The sequence below is a fragment of the Nicotiana sylvestris genome, chromosome 1, assembly GCF_000393655.2.
Source record: "Nicotiana sylvestris chromosome 1, ASM39365v2, whole genome shotgun sequence".
NCBI classification, from domain to species: Eukaryota; Viridiplantae; Streptophyta; class Magnoliopsida; order Solanales; family Solanaceae; genus Nicotiana; species Nicotiana sylvestris.
This window is the reverse complement of record NC_091057.1, coordinates 39,591,644-39,612,395: the sequence shown is the minus strand read 5'-3', so window position 1 is coordinate 39,612,395 and position 20,752 is coordinate 39,591,644. Positions and strand designations below refer to the sequence as shown.

General features: G+C 39.5%; 1 protein-coding gene across 1 annotated transcript; it reads left to right on the top strand.

The window, feature by feature from the left end:
• The first annotated feature begins 401 nt into the window (after window positions 1-401).
• Window positions 402-14,125, top strand: LOC104216565 (uncharacterized). The gene is made up of 4 exons (XM_009766639.2): window positions 402-594; window positions 734-835; window positions 11,866-13,296; window positions 13,419-14,125. Exons 1-4 carry the CDS (start codon window positions 402-404, stop codon window positions 14,123-14,125), a joined length of 2,433 nt encoding a protein of 810 aa, XP_009764941.2.
• Window positions 14,126-20,752: the final 6,627 nt, after the last annotated feature.

The window sequence follows — 20,752 nt, the reverse complement described above, 5'->3', positions numbered from 1 at the left end:
ACTGCTGTACTTATTTATACTGCAGACCTTATTATTTTATTTAACCTCAGTAGGGCCCTGACCTTCCTCGTCGCTATCCAACCGAGGTTAGGCTTGGCATTTACTGAATACCGCTATGGTGTACTCATGCCTCTCCTGCGCATGTTTTTCATGTGCAGATCCAGGTATCGCTACTCTGGACGCATTCTCCGTACCATGCAGGATCGAGCAGGGTTTATTTCACTACCTTCCCGCTTCAAGGAGCTGCCTATGAGTGGTGGCGCACATATGAGTTAGACAGTCCGTATGAGGCTGCTTCACTGACTTGGACTCAGTTTTCAGATTTGTTCCTGAGAGAGTATGTTCCTCAGAGCCTTAGGGACACATGGCGCACAGAGTTTGAGTATTTGCACCAGGGTGCTATGACTGTCTCAGAGTATGCTGTTTGTTACACCAGTTTTGCTAGGCATGCACCAGCCTTGGTTTCTACTGTTCGTGAGAGGGTTCGCCGGTTTATTAAGGGCCTTATTCCCAGCATCAGATCTAGCATAGCTCGTGAGTTGGAGATGGATATTTCTTATCAGCAGGCGGTGAGCATTGCTAAGAGGATTGAGGGCATGCATGCTAGGGAGAGAGAGGAGAGGGGGGCCAAGAGGTCTCAAGGCCAAGAGAATTGACGGCCATTATTCTGGTGCCCGTACCCCAGCTGCAGGTCATCATGGTAGGGGTTATATGAGTCGCTCTGTTCATTCAGCTCTTCCAGCAGCCAGTAGTGCTCCAGCTCCTCCTAGGCCTCAGGAGCCTTATTATGCACCTCCGGTTTCTAGTGTGCCTCTTGCGCGGGGTGCTTTCAGAGGTCAGTCCAGCAGACCTGGCCCGAGCCAGTCACACCCACCACGTCCTCCAAGAGCTTGTTTTGAGTGTGGTGACACGCGTCATATGGTGAGGGATTGCCCCAGACTTGGGAGGGGTGCACCTCCATAGACTTCTTAGCCACAGCGTGCCCCGCAGAGTTCTTAGGCTATGGTTACAGCTCCAGTTGCTACCCCACCTGCTCAGCTAGCTAGAGGTGGAGGTTAGGGAGGTAAAGGTTGCCCTAAAGGGGGAGGCCAGGCAAGATACTATGCCCTTCCTACCCATACTGAGGTTGTTGCCTCTGATTCAGTCATCACAGGTATTATACTGGTTTGTTACAGAGATGCATCGGTTCTATTCGATCTCGGCTCCACTTACTCTTATGTGTCTTCTTATTTTCCTCCGCATTTGGGGGTACCTCGGGATTCTTTGAGTTTCCCTATTTATGTTTCTACTCCTGTGGGAGATTCTCTTATTGTGGACCGCGTCTATCGGTCGTGTTTGGTTGCTCTTAGTGGTTTTGAGACCAGAGCTGATTTATTGTTGCTCAGCATGGTAGATTTTGAGATTATCTTGGGCATGGACTAGTTGTCGCCCCATTATGCTATTCTTGATTGTCACGCCAAAACCGTGACACTGGCTATGCCAGGTATACCGCGTGTTGAGTGGAGGGGTACTTTAGATCACACTCCCAGTAGAGTTATTTCTTTTCTTAAAGCTCAGCATATATTTGAGAAGGGGTGTGACGCGTACTTAGCTTATGTGAGAGATATCAGTATTGATACCCCTTCAGTTGATTCAGTCCCAGTAGTACGGGATTTTCCCGATGTGTTTCTAGCTGATCTTCCAAGTATGTCGCCTGATAGAGATATTGATTTTGGCATTGATCTATTGCCGGGCACTCAGCCCATTTCTATTCCCCCGTATCGTATGGCTCCTCCTGAGTTGAAGGAGTTGAAGGATCAATTACAGGAATTACTTGATAAGAGTTTTATTTGACCCAGTATATCACCTGGGGTGCTTATGTCTTGTTTGTGAAGAAAAAAGATGGTTCCATGCGTATGTGCATTGATTATGCCAGTTGAACAAGGTTACAATGAAGAACTGTTATCCTTTGCCTCGTATTGATGATCTGTTTAACCAGCTTCAGGGCGCAAGGGTGTTTTCTAAGATTGATTTGCACCCAAGTTACCATCAGTTGAAGATTTGGGAGCCAGATATCCCAAAGACTACTTTCAGGACTCGGTATGGTCATTATAAGTTCCATGTTATGTCATTTGGGTTGACCAATGCCCCAGCAGCCTTTATGCATTTGATGCACAGTGTGTTCCGGCCGTATCTTGACGCGTTCGTCATTGTCTTTATTGATGATATTGTGGTGTATTCCCGGAGTCGGAAAGATCATGAGCAGCACCTGAGGACTGTGCTTCAGACTCTAAGAGAGAAGAAGTTATATGTTAAGTTCTCGAAATGTGAGTTTTAGTTGGATTCAGTGGCATTCTTAAGCCACGTGGTATTGAGTGAGGGTATTCAGGTGGATTCGAAGAAGATAGAGGTCGTGCAGAGTTGGACCAGACCATCCTCAGCAATCGAGATCCGCAGTTTCCTTGGTTTAGAGGGCTACTACCGTCGTTTTGTGGAGGGGTTTTCATCAATTGCAGCCCCTATGACCAGGTTGACCCAGAAGGGTGCTTTGTTCCAGTGGACGGAGGAGTGTGAGGTAAGCTTTCAGGAGCTCAAGACAACTTTGACCACAGCCCCAATTTTGATATTGCCTATAGGTTTGGGGTCTTATACGGTCTATTGTGATGCCTCGAGGGTTGGACTCGGAGCGGTGTTGATGCAGGACGGTAGGGTGATTGCCTACGCATCCAGACAATTGAAGATACATGAGAAAAACTACCATGTTCATGACCTTGAGTTAGCTGTCATTGTTCACGCCCTGAAGATTTGTCGCCGTTACTTATAAGGTGTTCCTTGTGAGATTTATACTGACCATCGGAGCTTGCAGCACCTGTTCAAGCAAAAGGATCTAAATTTGCACCAGATGAGGTGGTTGGAGTTGTTGAAGGACTATGACATCACTATTCTATATCACCTAGGCAAGGCCAATGTGGTGGCCGATGCCTTGAGTCGCCGGGCGGAGAGTTTGGGAGTTTGGCATATTTACCAGCATCGGAGAGGCCTATGGCAATGGATGTTCAAGCCTTAGCCAGCCAGTTTGTGAGATTGGATCTTTTAGAGCCCAGTCGGGTTCTAGCTTGCGTGGTTTCTCGGTCTTCCTTATTTGATCATATCAGGGAGCGGCAATATGATGACCCTCATTTGCTTGTCCTTAAGGACAAGGTTCAGCATGGTGACGCCAGAGATATAACTATTGGTAATGATGGGGTATTGAGGATGTAGAGTCGGATTTGTGTACCCAATGTTGATGGGCTGCGAGAGTTGGTTCTAAAGGAGGCCCATAGTTTGCGGTATTCCATCCATCTGGGTGCCGCGAAGATGTATCAGGATTTGAGGCAGCACTATTGGTGGAGGCGGATGAAGAAAGATATAGTTGGATTCGTAGCTTGGTGTCTCAGTTGTCAACAGGTAAATATGAGCACCAGAAACCGGGTGGGTTGCTTCAGCAGATAGAGATTCTAGAGTGGAAGTGGGAGCGAATCACCATGGACTTTGTAGTTGGACTCCCACAGACTTTAAGGAAGTTTGATGCTATTTGGGTGATTGTGGATCGGCTGACAAAGTTCGCTCATTTCATTCCTGTGTGTACTACTTATTTTTCGGAGCGGTTGGCGGAGATTTATATCTGGGAGATTGTTCGCCTGCATGGTATTTCAGTGTCCATCATTTCAGATAGAGGTACTGAGTTCACATCACGATTCTGGAGGGTCGTTCAGCATAAGTTGGGTACTCATGTGGAGTTGAGTACAACATTTTACCCCCAGATGGACGGGTAGTCCGAGCGCACTATTCAGATTCTTGAGGATATGCTTCGTACGTGTGTGATTCAGTTTAGAGGGTCTTGGGATTAGTTCTTGCCATTGGCGGAGTTTGCTTACAACAACAGCTATCAGTACATCATTCAGATGGCACCATATGAGGCTCTATATGGGAGATGGTGTAGATCCCCGGTGGGTTGGTTTGAGCTGGGTGAGGTCAGATAATTGGGCACAGACTTAGTTCAGGATGCTTTGGAGAAGGTTAAGGTGATTCAGGATAGACTCCGCATAGCCCAGTCCCGACAGAAGAGTTACACAGATCGGAAGGTTCGTGATGTTTCCTATATGGTTGGAGAGCGGGTTCTGCTTCGGATTTCGCCTATGAAGGGCGTTATGAGATTTGGGAAGAAAGGGAAGTTGAGTCTGAGGTTTATTAGCCTTTTTGAGATATTGAGGCATGTTGGGGAGGTTTCTTATGAGCTTGCTTTACCTCCCAGCTTGGCAGGGGTTCATCCGGTATTTCATGTTTCGATGCTCCAGAGGTACCACGGTGACTCGTCGCACGTGTTGGATTTTAGTTCAGTCCAGTTGGACAAGGATCTATCTTATGTTGAGGAGCCAGTGGCAATATTGGACATGAAGGTCCGAAAGCTGAGGTCAAAGAACATTGCATCAGTGAAGGTTCAGTGGCGGGGTCAGCCGGTCGAGGAGGTGACCTGGGAGACCGAGCAGGATATGCGCAATCGTTACCCTCATCTTTTCACTACTTCAGGTATGTCTCTATGGTCGTTCGAGGACGAACGAATGTTTAAGTGTCGGAGGATGTGATGACCCGGCCGGTCGTCTTAAGAATTAACACCCCAATCCCCTATTAACTACTTTCTCCGAGTCTATTTCTGCTATTTTGTTTCGCCGGGATGTCCGGTTTTGAGTTTCGGAGAGTTTTGGAACACTTAGTCCCTAAATGAGAGCTTAAGTGTTGGAAAGTTGACCGTAGTCAAAACAATGTGAAGATGGCCTCAGAATGGAAATTTGATGGCTTCGTTATCTCCATTGGGTGATTTTGGGTTTAGGAGCGTGTTCGGATTGTGTTTTGGAGGTCCGTAGCTAATTTAGGTTTGAAATGCCAAAAGTTGAATTTTTGAAGTTTCCCGTCCGATAGTGAGATTTTGATCTGGGGGTCGGAATGGAATTTCGAAAGTTGGAGTAGTTCCGTAGTGTTGAATGTGATGTGTGTGCAAAATTTCATATTATTCGGACGAGGTTTGGTAGACTTTTTGATTAAAAGCGTATTTTGAGAATTTTGGAGTTCTTAGGCTTGAATTCATGGTTAATTCGAGGTTTCGATGTTGTTTTAGGTGTTCTAAGGATTGGTACAAGTTTGGATAGTTGTTTGTGACTTGTTGGTGCCTTTGGTTGAGGTCCCGGAGGCCTCGGGATGATTTCAGATGGTTAACGGAGAGTTTGGAATTTTTGAAGAAAGCTTCAGATTTTCTGCTTCTGGTGTTTCCGCACCTGCGGATTAGGGACCGCAGGTGCAATGCCGCAGATGCGGGGAAAAAGAGCGCAGAAGCGGAAAGGGCCTGAGAAGGCTGGAACCGCAGAAGCGGCTTAGGGGTCGCATCTGCGATGCCGCAGATGCGGAAAAAGGGATCGCAGAAGCGAAAATTAGGACTTAAGTGAAAAACTGCAGATGCGGTACAAGGACTGCAAATGCGGCACCGCAGAAGTGGAAATTGGGCCGCAGATGCGAAAATGCCTGGGCCAGAACATATAAATAGTTGCCTTCGCGAATTTGAGCTATTCTTTCACCATTTTCATCCGGGTTTGAAGCTTTTGAGAGAGATTCTTGAGGAAAACAAAGGGTAATCACTTGGAGGTAACATCCTTGACTTCATAACTTGTTTTTATGTGATTACAGACCTAATTAGTGGTGAAAAATGGGTAATTAGGACTTGAGTTTAAGCGACATTTAAATGAGGATTTGAGGGGCCATTTGGACTCTGATTTCAGTGTTCTTGTTATGTATAGACTCGTGAGAGTACGAGGTTTCTGAAAATGTAAATTTCACCTGATTCCGATACATGAGCCCGATGGGCATTTTGGTCATTTTAAATAATATCGCGTATTAGCTTAGACTTTAATTGTAGAATCAGATACTTGAAGTGTTATTTACATTATACAATTGAATTGAATAGATTTGGGCCATTTGGAGTCAAGTACTCGTGGCAAGAACGTGGTCTCGGGTTGATTTTTGAGCCGGTTCGAGGTAAGTGGCTTGCATAACCTTGTGGGGGGGACCTTCCCCTTAGGATTGGTATATTTGGTAATTGAAATGCCTTGTACGTGAGGTGTTGAGGTTGTACTTGTGCTAATTATTGAAAATTCGATTTTCTTTAAGTAATTACTAGCATGTTTCCTTTCCTGTTTCTGTTACTTGCACTATTAAGTCTGTTGTTAGCTTAGGAAAGCATGTCTAAGTGACTTAATTGCTTTATTTGTTCAACCTGCCTTACTTGAATTCTTTGCAACATGCTAGGCTAGAATCACTTGTTGCCTTAATATGAAATATTGCCATTTCTATATATTTTCCTGTTGCTGCTGTGTATTTATTTTGGAACTACGGATGTGGGATTCCGGTAGCTCCCCCTTGTCTATTTATTTTAGGACTACGGATGTGGGATTCCGGTAGCCCCCCCTTGCCTGTTTATTTTGGGACTACGGATGTGGGATTCCGGTAGATCCCCCTGCACAGTTATATGGAACTACGGGAATGCACCCGGTAGATTCCCCCAGTACTGGATATTTATATTTGGGACTACGGGACGTGATTCCGGTAGATTCCTGCGCACTATGAGTTGGACTACGGGACGGGATCCCGGGATATCCATTGGATATGTACATATGGGACTACAGGACGGTATCCTGGGACATCCCCGATCGTTATCATTGGTGCTCAGCTGTATTTCCTTTCCATGTTTACCTTGTTTCTGTATGGTCGTTGCTGTCATGTACATCCTGTGTTATTTCACTGTTGTACTTATTTATATTGTTTTGTTTTATACTGTGTACCTTATTAATTTATTTAACCTCAGTAGGGCCCTGACCTTCCTCGTCGCTACCCAACCGAGGTTAGGCTTGACACTTACTAAGTACCGATGTGGCGTACTCATGCCTCTCTTGCGCATGTTTTTCATGTGCATCCATGTATCGCTACTCAGGCCTATCATCCTTGAGGAGGCGACTGCTCTAGAGACTTCTAGGTATATTTACCGCGTCCGCAGACAGAGAAGTCCATTTCTATTCCTGCTTTTTGTATTTAGCCCTTCTGTATTTTTCTGTTCTTATTAGAGATTCTAGAGTTAGAGCTATGTAGTATTGATCTTAGCTTGTGATTCGTGGATTTCCGGGTCTTGGATTTACGTATTGGTATTGAGAGTTAAATATGGTGCATGCCGAGTGACACATTTAAACACTGTTACTACTTTATTTTTGTTTTAAATTATTTTACTTCCACAAATTTTGGGTTTTTCTTCCGCAAATTAGGCTTACCTAGTCGTAGAGACTAGGTGCCGTCATGATGGTTCACGGAGGGCGAACCGAGGTTGTGACACAAATTCAGAGATACCTCATTACTATAAAGTCAAGTTTAGTAAGATATATTTCATACAGTATAAGATGTTAAAGATTCTTTTTAAAAGTTATGGAGTAGGTAGCAACACGCATTTAACTTGTACCGTCTTTGTTTAAGTTACACATACTAGACGGTCAAGAGGGGTTGCTCTGATGGTAAGCAACCCCCACTTCCAACCGAGAGGTTGTGAGTTCGAGTCTCCCCAAGAGCAAGGTGGGAAGTTCTTGGAGGGAAGGATGTCGGGGGTCTATTTGGAAACAGTCTCTCTACCCTAGGGTAGGGGTAAGGTCTGCGTACACACTACCCTCCCCAGACCCCACTAAGTGGGATTATACTAGGTTGTTGTTGTTGTTGTATACTAGACGGTCAACAGAAAGCTGAAATGATGAACAAATTACATGAGCAAGAGAGCCTACGACAAACGAAAAATGAATTGGTAATAAACTGTAGAAGTGTAGAACGTGTAAGCAAAGGAAAAATCAAGCTGGATTGTAGCTTATTTCCTGTGCAGGATAACTACTAACTCTTCCGATTAATTAAGATATAGGGTCAGGAAAGGTCTAACGCGTCAAAGTAAAGTCGGGTTAAACAATCGACATAACTAGTTCAAATACCAAAAACTAGGTTATAAAAGGTAGATTAGATCAATAATCTTAAGTAGTGAAGTCGGCCCTTTGCCGAAATACGATATGTCAACTAATCGCTAGCTTTTTCTAGACTAATATTGTAAAGTTGGAGGGGAAGAAGAATACTATCATTATGGGTGTCAAAGGGGAGGGCGGGTTAAAATGGTCTGGGTCAGTAAATGGGCGGGTCAATGACCCACCAAAAGTTACTTGGGCTGAGATGGGTTGGGTCAAGATATATGGTAAAAATTGCATGGGGCGCCCTATTTGGTCGCCCCCATTTAACCTATACCCATTTTTTTTAAAACTTTTAACTTGTACCCACTTTTTAAATAATTTCAGCCCCCTTTCTCCTCCTCCTTCTCCTCCTTCGTTTTCTTCTTTCTTCTTCTACAACGATGAGTTCAACATTTCTTTCTTTGATTAATGAAGCTAAAGCAAATATACTGAGGACTTCTACTTGGATTATTATAACATTAAAAATCCCAAACCAAGAGACAATAAAAGTTCTTTGAAATTTCACTGTCTCCCACTTGAGTTGCTTTTGAATGATTCTGCCTCATGACTTCTTTTGAGACCACCAGTGTGCCACCTTTTCCAGTAATTTAGTTTGGGCCTCTGAATATATTTAGTACGATTGGATCAGATAGCATAAAATATGAGAGCCTAAAACATGCTGAAGTTAATCAAATATAGAACAAAAACTTCAGTTCTAGAGCTGAGTTCCCCAGTTACAAAGATAAAAACTTTAGCTCTAGAGATGAAGTTCCCCAGTTACAAAACAAAAACTTCAGCTCTAGAGCTGAAGTTTCCCAATTACAAATTAAACAAAAACTTCAGCTCTGGAGCTGAAGTTCGCCAGTTACAAAACAAAAACTTCAGATTTAGAGCTGAAGTTCGCCAGTTACAAAACAAAAACTTCAGCTCTAGAGCTGAACTTCAGGCCCGGCTACTAGAATGCTGAAGTTTAGCATGATTGTCTTTGCTACTTCAGCCCTGTATGCTGAAGTTATGCGAAAAAAGCGGGTACGCTTGCAATTTTTATTGCAGAGGGGCACAAGTTAAAATATGACACAAAAAGCGGGTGCCCCAGATATATGAGCTAAATATGGGTTATAACCAATTTATAGCCAATCCCCCCCTCCCCAACTCTTATTAAGCTTTAATTAAGGTATGTTATTTTCTTATGACTTATTTAATTATCAAATAAGACTTTTTTTTTATCAAACAAAAAGAATTATTTTTAAAGATATTTTAGCAAAGGTATTTATGGATCAATTTGGGCTAGAAATTAGCCCAACTTTAAATATGCTGGTCAAGATGGACTAAGTTAAATAAATGGGCGAGTCAATGACCAATCCAATCTTGGGCGGGTTAAATGATTAGGGTCCAAATTTCTACCCCTAACTATCATAAAACGATCAAAAACTTGAAGAGTTAGGCCGTTAGGAAACTCCTTTAGCTCAATAATGAAAGTTAAGATGGATCGGAATTCGGAGGAGGCTTTACCTCTTAGATGGCCAAAGCACTGCAATTTTTTTGCTTGCTTGGTGCTCAACAAAATTATTAGTTACCAAAAAATAATTTAAATTTGAACACGTGAGGAACTTATAAGAAGCGGTTTCCTAGCATTAGCAAGAGGGAAATGTTGCATCTCAAGGGGGAATCTTTCCAAGGTCTTGAAAAATTGCAAGACATTAATGCTTAAAAATTGGACTAATTAATTACGCAGTTGTATCAAATAAGTGTTAGAATTATTTTAATTTGATGTTAATGAATTAATTTGTATCCTTTTAATTAGTGTTAGATGATGCAAATTTACAGCTTGTTTGGATTGTTGTTACTTATTGTATCGTATTATATTGTTATTCCAAAACAACAATTGTTTTGATTGTTTCATTAAAATTGGTTGTATTGTATTGTTAAATCCGTTGTTCTCGAACAATGAAAAGTCTCTTTTTTTTAAACAACCGATTTGATGTGATGGGATTGTTTTCTATTTTTCTTTCCAATTATGTCCTAACTTATTACTCTATAATTCTATTTTATCCTTTACCTTTTTTTATGTTAACTCCAAATCTCCCATCTATAGCCTACTTTATCTTCATCCCTTTTTTTCCCAGAACTTCTGCCGCTTTCAACTCCAACGTAAAATTGCTAATTGTGTTAGAATTTGTATGAATTTAATTACTTAATCTATTTATAAAACATATTTGGTGATAAATTAGTAGAAAAGGGTTCTCTTAAATTATTTTATGTGTAATTCTTGATAAATTTAATATTTAAACAATTGAGGGTGTTTTAATAAACTTATATGTTATAGTACAGTACGATATAATCAAACCAAACAGTAAAATATTATTTAACAACAACAAACAATACAATCTATCCAAACGTTATATTTATAAAACGATACAATATAATATAACACAATACAATGCATTATAAAATGATAGGTAATTCTTTTAGAAAAGGAGAATGATGGAATTTGAGAGAATAAGAACTCCATACCGAAAATGTTAAAGAAATTCATGACAATATCTTATGCCTGTTATGTTTAGAATTTTAATAATGTTCAATAATCCTAAAGAAGCTTTGACTAATGATATATTCTTGTATGCAGATTCTCGTGAGCAACAATGTTGCTAAAAGGAAAGAAGATGCACTCAACTGCTATGTATTTTAAACCTTGTTTTACATGAAAAATAAATCAATTAGCCTAAGAACAAAGAAGGAAATCCAATCAATCAGCATTGTCCAAGATCTTTAAGTGTGCAAGAATGGGAAGAGAGCAAATCATGGCCAGCGATCAAATCTAGAAGATTCTGCAGAAGCTCAAGTCAAGAAGGAATGAAGGAAGCAATCCGCCAAGATTATCTCAAATCAAGGAAGAATGAAGGAAGCAATTCATCAAGAATAAGGATGAATCTAGCTACCATTTCAAGCTGGATTCATGAGACTATCCTTGGGTATTTTACTTAGATGTATATGCCTCACAAGGAAAGGACTCCTAGAATAGCTGCAATACAATCCTAAAAGACAAGGAAGCAGAAAACTCATAAAGCTATAAAGGAAGAAGTAGAAGAACATTGAAAGGCGTGCAACTACATCATCTGTTTCTAAGCCTTTCTATTTCTTAGTACAAACATTGTGTTCTTGAGTCTACAAGTGTCACAAAAGATAGGAAGAATTAGAACACAAATGAGAGTTGTGTCAACGTCGCAAAAATCACTGTTGTTGTATATCTTTAGTTGTAAACGTACTAAAACCATCACTGTTGTAAACATTTATCCAAGATCTAAGAGAACCCTTGTGACCCAAAGGAACTGGACATAGGTACCATACCGGTAATGAACCAGTATAAAAATTATTGTGTATTCTTTACTTTTCTGCTCTTTCAGTTCACTTCCACTGAAATCATTCACCGTGCAAAGTCTAGATGACTAAACTTACATTTAGTCAACTAAGATTTTTAAATCGATTACAATTCACTTCCTCTTGTGCTTTTAATTGCTATCTGACACGGCTCACAAACTTTGCTTAACAGCAAGTGAGAGAAAGATCATGGGATCAAATATAGTTGTTGGAACATTATTTCAAGAAGGAACCTCTCATGTATGACCCCCATACTTCAACGGTCAGCACTTTTCTCACTGGTAAGTGCGCATAGAGACCCATACCATGTCATATGACATTAAAGTTTGGCACATGATCAAAAAGGAAAATCTTCCAATTCCGCCAAAGAAAGATGAAAATAGTCAAGTCATAGTATCATCTGATCCTCTTAATTTAGATGACTACACTGAATAACAATTAGCTGTTATAACAGTGAATGCTATGGCAAAAAATATGGTGTATAATGCTATTAATAGAGAAGAATATGAGAAGATATCAAGCCGTGAAACTGCAAAGGAAATGTGGGATAAATTAGAGGTCACATATGAAGGAACCAACAAAGTGAAAGAAACAAGGATTAATCTCCTAGTTCGAGACTATGAATTATTTCAAATGAAGGATGGAGAATCAATAGAGGAAATGTTCTCCAGGTTCAAAAAAATCCTTGGAGACTTAAAATCTTTTGGTAGACAAATCAAAAGCGGAGAACAAGTCAGAAAAATTTTGAGAGGTCTTCCCACAATTTGGCAACCCAAAGTCATTGTCTTGGAATGTCAGGATCTTGACAAAATATCAAATGATGAACTTAGAGGTGATCTAATTGTATTTGAGAAAACACGCTTAGACAGGCAGATTCAACAAGAAAAGAAGAAGACATTTGATTTCAAAGCAACTATGACCAAACCAGAAAATGAGGAAGAAGAGGAAAGAGGAGAACAAGATGAAAACATAGCTATGCTCTCAAAAGTTGTAACAAATATGATGAGGAAGAAGAGAAATAGCAGGAGAGGTAAATCAAACTTTAGAAAAAGTAGGATGAACAATGATAATGATAAAAATGATGGAAGTTTCTATGAATGTGGAAAACATAGACACACTCAAGCCGAATGCCCTGAACTGAAGAAGAAACTAAGTAAGAATTTTCAAAAGAAGAAGTCCTTTGGAGCTTGGAGTGATGAAGAAGAATATGATCATCAAGAAATTACAAATATGTATTTCATGGCCATAAAAGAAGACAACAATGAGGACTTATGGGATCTTGGACTCATGGCAGACGAAGGAATAGGTGAGGAAGAGGACTTAGGTGAACTTGGTCTTATGACAGACGAAGGAACTAGTGAGGTACGTCTTCCTACATGTCTTAATTATTATGAACTCCAAGAATTTGTTGATATTGCTCTCGTAGATATTCAGAGAGTTCTAAATGAACCCAAAAAAATCAAAAGAGAAAAGACAGACTGGGCTTTGAAGTTGGAAATCTGTGAAATTGAGCGAGATATGCTTCAAGATAAAATTGATGAACTTCAACTTCAATTGAAAGGATTGCGAAAATCCACCAGTCATAGTTCTATTAGATCAAATCAGATTACTCCTCATACACCTTTGATTAGAACTAGAAATTCTACTACATGTACTTCTTGTGATAAAATAATTACAACACTAACCAATGCAGGAATAGAATCAGAGCAGAAAAAGACTCTGAAAATCCCAATAATCTTTCTTGTTTTTATTGTGGACAACTTGGCCACACTTCTAACCATTGCAGGTTCAAGAACAACAGGAGATGGGTTTGGCGACCTAAATCTTCTAGTTAAGATAATACTCAGAGCTCTAACCATTCAGGACCCAAGCAGACTTGGGTTGGGTACATAAAAATAAGTAGTCCTTTTTTGCAGGAACACCGCAAGAAGAATCGAAAAGAAAAATAGTATCTTGACAATGCGTGTTCCAGACATATGATTGGTGATGAACAATTATTCAAAACAGTCACCAAACTAGATGGAGGAATAGTTACCTTTGGAGATAAATCAAAAGGAAATGTAAATGGAGTTGGAAGGGTTCCTCTTACCTCAACATATGATGTAGATGAAGTGTATCTGGTTGATGAACTTGATTACAATCTTCTCAGTATCAGTCAACTATGTAATAATGACTACGAGGTTCATTTCAAAAAATATGGTTGGTTTACTGAAAATGAATCAGGTAAAGTTATTCTCTCTAGAAATAGGGATAGAAATGTCTATACTATCAGTAACTTAGATAGTTTTGGTAATCAAATCTGTCTAGCTTCTATAATTGATGACCTTTGGGTATGGCATAGAAAACTTGGTCATGCCAGCATGCATACTATTCATAAACGTTTCAAAAATGATCTTGTCATTGGTCTTCCAAAAGTAGATTTTTCAAAAGATCAAATTTGTGATGCATGTCAACTAGGAAAACAAACCAGGTCCTCTTTTAAAGCCAAAGATATTGTTTCTACTACAAAGCCTCTTCAAATCCTGCATATGGATCTTTTTGGGCCTACTAGAACTGCTAGCATAGGTTGTAGAAAGTATGCCTTCGTTAGAGTAGATGATTTTTCTCGATTCATCAGAGTTATTTTTCTAAGTCACAAGGATGAGGCATTAAGGAACTTTGAAGTCTTCAGCAAGAAAGTGCAGTTAGAAAAGGTTACTACATATCCTCCATAAAAAGTGATCATAGAGGAGAATTTGAAAGCAAAGCATTTGAGAACTTCTGCAATGATCAAGGGATCTCTCATAATTTTTCATCTCCAAAATCACCACAACAAAAGAGTACGGTGCAATCTTCGACAAGAATATTATACAAAGTTTTCCCTACTCCAGGTATGTTAAGGTAATCCCTTCTTTCTTTTGGCACGGTCCAAATTATATAGAAGAAACGAGCAAATGCGCAGTTTCCATAAATTATTATATCCATAGAAATACTAGGGGTATCTATATTCTTGATTCCCCATGTGAATTATTATTATCTTCTGCCCATGGGTCTCAAAATAATACGTAGTTTAAAGTTTATCCGGAAGGAACATTGAGATTTTTATGTATTTTTCATGCATTTCACCCATTTATACATGTGTATTGACCTATGACCAGATGGAGTTATATACACACACACACATATATATATATATATATATATAAATATATGTATATGGGATATGGGAAAAGGTTACGGTGTTATATAAGCACCACCACCTGATCAGTTGGTATATGTTGATAATGTTGCCCATAGTGGACGAAATGATATGATGGGATGCCCTCAAGTGGCTTGATGATATTATGTACGCCCATACCTATGCATGACATGACATTTATACGCACGTGCATGATATTATAAATGTTTCAAAATTTACAAAGTTATTCAGATTTACAGATGGATTTCTTTTATTCCATGTTTCTTCTATGTCTTTTACGTAGTAATTTTCATACCTTACATACTCAGTACATTATTCATACTGATGCCTTATTTTACAGGGTCTGCGTTTCATGCTCACAGGTGCAGGTAAGCAAGCTGACGTTCCCCCTTCTTAGGATCCTTGCTCAGCGAGAGTTGGTGTGCTCCACTTGATCCGGAGCTGCTTTTGATTTTGGTACGATATGTTTGTATATATATAGGTATGATGTGGCTCAACCCCGTATTTGTACAATTATATTTCTATTAGAGGTCTATAGATAGTATGTGTAGTTGGGTTGTATGTGGCCTTGTCGGCTTTCAGTTTTGGGTGTATAGTTGTCTATATCAGCCTTGCCGGCTCGCCCACTATATTCTACATGTATACGTACATATGTCTTTCTGGCAGGTTTCCTTCATGTATGTTATTTTCGTAATTCAACAGATGTTATTCAGGTTTATATCTTAAGATGCATGCTTAGGGGTGTTTGACAGGTAGGACTCAAGCACCCTGTAGACGCCCTCTTTTTCTATGGGTCGAAATTGGGTATACGACATTGGGAGGACAACTCTATTCCCTTTCGATAATTGGGTCTTAGAAGTTGAAGATTCGCCACCTAATGATTATAGTGCATTAAGACACTTTTAAGAAAGGTTTGAGATGAAGAGACCAGAGATTAGGGTAAGGGCTAGAAATTATCCCGAGGGAAAGGTGTTAGGCACCCCTCAGGATCCACAAGTGTGGTTCCCGGCCATGCTACAATTGTGACTTTAAGAAGACAAGTAGAAAAATAAAGTAAAGGGCTTCACATAGTTTTGCAAACAAGTTTAAGAGTTGAAGAAGTAGAGAGTTTAGAAAATTAGTTTACAAGAAAACTTAAAAAAATTAACAAGTAAAAGGGAAAGGGGTCCTAGGTTTACCGATAATATAGATCACATCAATGCAATATCCAGCAATCACTCCTTAGAAGAGGGGTCGCACGTGATATTAGCGCACCGGTCATCATATCCATATTTTACCCTTCCCACCCCGTTAAGGTATTAAAGCACAGAAAGTTTCGTTACTTATTTCATGCTAGTACCCATCCCAATCCTATCAGTCCCGGAGGCATTTAGGACTACTAATCCTAAAGGGAAAGGGATTTGGGGCCTTTTGAGAGTTTCAAAGGATAAAATACAAAGGCGTCAACCAAAAACACATAATACAAGTAGAGGGGAAAGCAAATAAGCGGGTAAGGCTCAAGTAAACCTCCATAAATCAGATAAGCCATGGAGTTTAGCATGTCTTGCATGTACTGGTTTGGTCTTTAAAAATTAAAGCAATAAGCGGACTGATTCAACACATATTTTTAGACAGGAAGTCCGCATTAGGCTCACTCGAATGCAGTTGTCAAACACTGAGCCACTTTAATTAGTCAACTTTACCTTAAGTGTGAGACAGAACTACTGATTGTAAAGGAGTTGTAGAATAATATAAGTTTCAAAAAAGATTGCAGACTTAATACAAAGAAAATGGTTTAAAACGAGGTTCAGAAAACATACTTGTTTAAGAAAAAGAGTTGCCGAGTTTTAACAAAAGAACTGAATTGCAGACTGATTCAAAAGGTTTATCAGATAAGTATAAAGAAGTGAATTCAGATTGATTTGAAAAAATGTTTGTCAAATTATCAGGAAAGCAGTAAGTTTTCAGAAAATATGCATTGATTTGAGAATATTTATCAAGAAGGAAAAAGATGCACTGATTTGGTTGCAAGAAAAGTTTTAAGGGTTCAGAAAACGTGCAGAAAGTCGCTTGTTTTAGCAAAAAGGGTCAGTACTATTTTAGACGAGTGGAGCAATTCTGATTTGAAGTTCCTATAGGCATGATCTCTACGAGTTACTGATTTTAATACCTTTCAAATGTTAATAGCCTTATAAACATGATATCTATATGCTGATTTATCATTAAACCTAACGGTTTGTCTAATGTCATTATAAATGCAGAAATGCAAATCCCTATAGGCATGGTATCTATATGCATAGTTGCAGAAATCAGAAAGTTAGATCCTATAGGCATGGTTTCTACTTGTGAGATTGCATAGATTAACAGTAAAAGTCCTATAGGCATGGTTTCTACCCTTTTGTGCATAAAAGTAAATTCCCTCCCCTTTTCACTAGATCCCCGAGTTTATACAAATTATTACAGACCAGAAAAATAAGACAGAAATAAAAATACATAAGAAATTACAGCTACATCCGAGCAGCCTAATTCAGACTTAGTATCTAACAATATGAGATTGAACCACTTCCGAGATCCAGATTTCCAAAGCCTTCTCTTATCTAGGGTGTTTCAGAGATCCAAGGAGTTTCAAGAACTCCAGGCAGTGCTTACACCCAAGATATTAATTAGAAAGAGTTATAGTGCAGTGTGGAAGGGCCAGCCGTCAGGTGTCCAAGTTCAGAGGGAGCTCCGGGGGTCCCAAGGCAAGGCTCACAAGAAAGGGGCAGAATTTAGTTTCTAAGAATGAGTGTAAGTGCAAGAGGGGGTTAGGGAGTGCCATGGCAGGCTGGTGGTCATGCCTAGCCATAGGATAGGCTGGCACACCCTTGACCAAGCCTGTTCAGCCAACAAATAAGAGCACATACCTATTGAAGGTCAGACTATGGCCTGGGCAGTGATTAGGACACTGCCAGACCAAGGTCTCAAGCTTAGAATACATATAAGGGGGAAAAGGAATGGGAATTGAAAGAGTTTAGGACTCAGGGAGTCCAGTCCATATACATGAACAACAATATCAAGTGTTGTCATGTTTTCTGAACCATAACTCAACATACAAAGGGTTTAGGGATGGGGATTCATATAGGAGCAGGAATAAACAAACTTGCAAAAAGCAGTAAAATAAACAAAGAGAAGACTGAAGCATAAACACATAAGATAGAGGCAGAATTTAAACAAGAAGAGACATACCAGTTGCAGAAAAGTAAGCAGGAAGAAAAATGGAATACTTGTAGCCAAAGCACAATCAGAGAAGAGGACTCTAGCTTATGAGTTCAGAGAAAAACTCGAATGCTTTTAAGAAAAACTAAGAGTATTTGAGAGAAAAAGTAGTGACTTATGCTGTGTGTGTTCGTGATATGCAATGTGTTGGTGAGTGTCATGCAAAAGAGAATGGGGGGTACATATAGTACTGAAGACGAGTAAAGAATAAGGTAACAAGTATAGCTTTAACACAAATATGGGCATGATCACAATCAGAATCAATTAACACAAGACTTCCCTTTAATCAAGGGATTATTGTTCAAACGGATACTAACAGGATCAAAAATAAGGAAAGAAAATCAGTCTGTAAGCAGAATGGTTTTTGCCATAAAAGGAGCAGTAAAATCATACAATAGGTATTTAAGTCCAAGTATAGGATTGTACTTATTTTTGGAAAGGGTTTAGTAAGGCAAAACCAAGAAAGAGAATCAATCAACCCTTAACAGGCGAGTAAGAGGAAAAAGTTTTGAAATCAGTTTTGAGTTTGAAAATCAATCACATAAGGGATTCAGTATATAAAGGAATGCACAAGTAATAGACATGTGAGGCCAAGCTATGGCAAAAGAAACAACATACAGTAGTAGCATAGAGCAAGCATTCGAAGCATGATAGTCAGGTTTCAGTGGTTTAGTAATAGAGAAAAGGATCAGAGGCATGCAAAGAGTCGAGTGAAAATCATGGTCGAGTTTGACAGGTAGCAAGAACTCAGAACCAAAAGAGTCACATAAAGAAAAAAGAGAGTTGAAGTAAAGGAATCTCATTGAGCAATTTCAACAGACGAAGAACTTCAGGAACTCAAATAGACCCCCAAAGAACTAGGGTTTTCAAAATCAGTCAGGTTTAGAGGCGATAAACAAGTGAAACTAGCAAACAAATTCAAAATCTCGAATAAAACCCAAAATATTAGGGTTTTCAATATGCTAACTCAGATAGAAAAACAAGGTAAACGAATGTTAACAAACAGACTAAGAAACTCAAACAAAATCTCAAGAATTAGGGTTTTAAAATGCTAACTCAGATAGAAAATAACAGAAGCAAAACACAGTAAACATGTCGAGAATTAGAGAAGAGACTCGAAATACCTTAACATAAAACCCTAATTAAAGAATAAAGAGTTTTGAAAGCAAAAAATTAAAGAAACTTTAAGAAAGATGCTTAGAAAGTTCAAACACATATAGATCCGGGGCAGATCTGAAATAAAATCGAAGGAACCTTAGAGATTAGGATTTCATAAAAAAACCAAGCGATGAGAAAGGCTTTGAAAACCATCAATCTAAGCAGGAAAGTCGAAGATCGAACTCGAATAGCCATGGCTGGCCTGGACAAAGGTTGAAGACGACCGGAGAACAGTCATCAAGCAAAGGCTTGGTCGAAACCCCTTCAAGATCTAGTCATAGGACCTCAAAGATGAGCATGTAGAGGCCATGAGAGGCTGGTACAGGTCTCCAATGAGCCTGGGAAGCCATGGATTAGGGTTTCAGTGAGAGGCGGCGGCTAGGGTTTGAGGTGGGTTGAGAGAGAGTTGAGAGAAAGAAGGGATTCAAAGGAGGCGTCTCTGAAGGAATGGGGTAGGTTTAGGGGTCCTTTGAAATTAAAAAGGAAAGAATCAATGGTGGCCGTTGATCTAAGTGATCAACGATCGAGATTGAACGAGGTTATGGGCTGGGTCGGTTGAGTAGGTGCTGGGTCGGGTAAAAGGTAATTGGGCTGGGTAGTTTGGGCTCGAATTTGGGGCTGAGTTGGGTTAATTAGGCGTGCCAAATTGGTTGAAATTGAAATACAATTGAGGCTAGATTGTAAATAGCCACTTTTCCCATTTTGTTTTATAAAAAATAGCAATAACGATTTTAAGAACAAATTAAAGGTATCGGGTAAACAAATATCATATAAATATTAATTAAAAAAATGTTGGGGTTAATTTTATAATTATAAGATGCTATCAATTACAAAATAGGCTATAATTGTAATTATATGCATTTTAACTTAAAATACCAAATAAATTTGTAAAAATATGCAAAAATAACCTTAATTATATTTTAGTGTAAATATGAGGATAAAATAAGTTATTCACCAAAATTGATGATTTTGGAAATAATTATGGATTTTGTACTGCTAAAATAGATAATAAATTGATTTTAAAAATCTTTAAGAATTAGGAAAAATACCAAAACTCTTGGGGCATGCTTATATATGCATGTACATGTTGAAAGTATTTTGTATAGAAATACATAGGGAAAAATTGGGTATCAACAGCTGCCCCTCTTTACCCGAGGAGGATGAAAGAGTTGTCTGGTAAAGATATGATGGCCAATTTTGACCGAAAGTGGCGATTTGAAAGGAGTTTTGACCGAGCTCTGGTCTCTGAGCTGCCTACATATCCCTGGTCTTATAGGAATCAGGCTATATGTAGTTCAGGAACCATTGACGGAATATGCCGATGGAGATTTGAAACGAACGCGATGTTTATATTGAGAGAGGTTTCTGAAAATTGATAGGCTGCGGGAATCGGAGCGAGATCGCTCCTGATGAGACGGTCGTTGCTAGCCAATTTACCTGCAAATGAGCAATACGAACATATATTGTGCATATTTAAACGTGATGCAAATTCCCATTGAACCATGAATGCTGTCTTTGGGCGGTTAGGATGACGTCCTTGGACCATGACGTCCCGGGCTATGAAGAGCGTAAATAAAAATTCACAGGCCATGAAATGATGTTCTCAGACCATGTAGATGATGCCTTCGAACTATGATGCCTTTGAATAATGATATGCAAAAGACAAAATGGGGTCCTCAGGCCATGGCATGGCGTTCTCGGGCTATGCAAATGGTGCCTCCGAACAATGACACCTTTGGACAATTTGGTGATCTTTCAGCCCATGAAATGC

Bases quoted from the DNA above. Each gene is read 5' to 3' on its own strand.
- LOC104216565 (XM_009766639.2), top strand. From the start codon at position 402: ATGACTGTCTCAGAGTATGCTGTTTGTTACACCAGTTTTGCTAGGCAT. The intron at 595-733 runs GCATGCATGCTA...CTGTTCATTCAG, and splicing joins CATTGCTAAGAGGATTGAGG to CTCTTCCAGCAGCCAGTAGT. The intron at 836-11,865 runs GTCAGTCCAGCA...CTGTTATAACAG, and splicing joins TGCGCGGGGTGCTTTCAGAG to TGAATGCTATGGCAAAAAAT.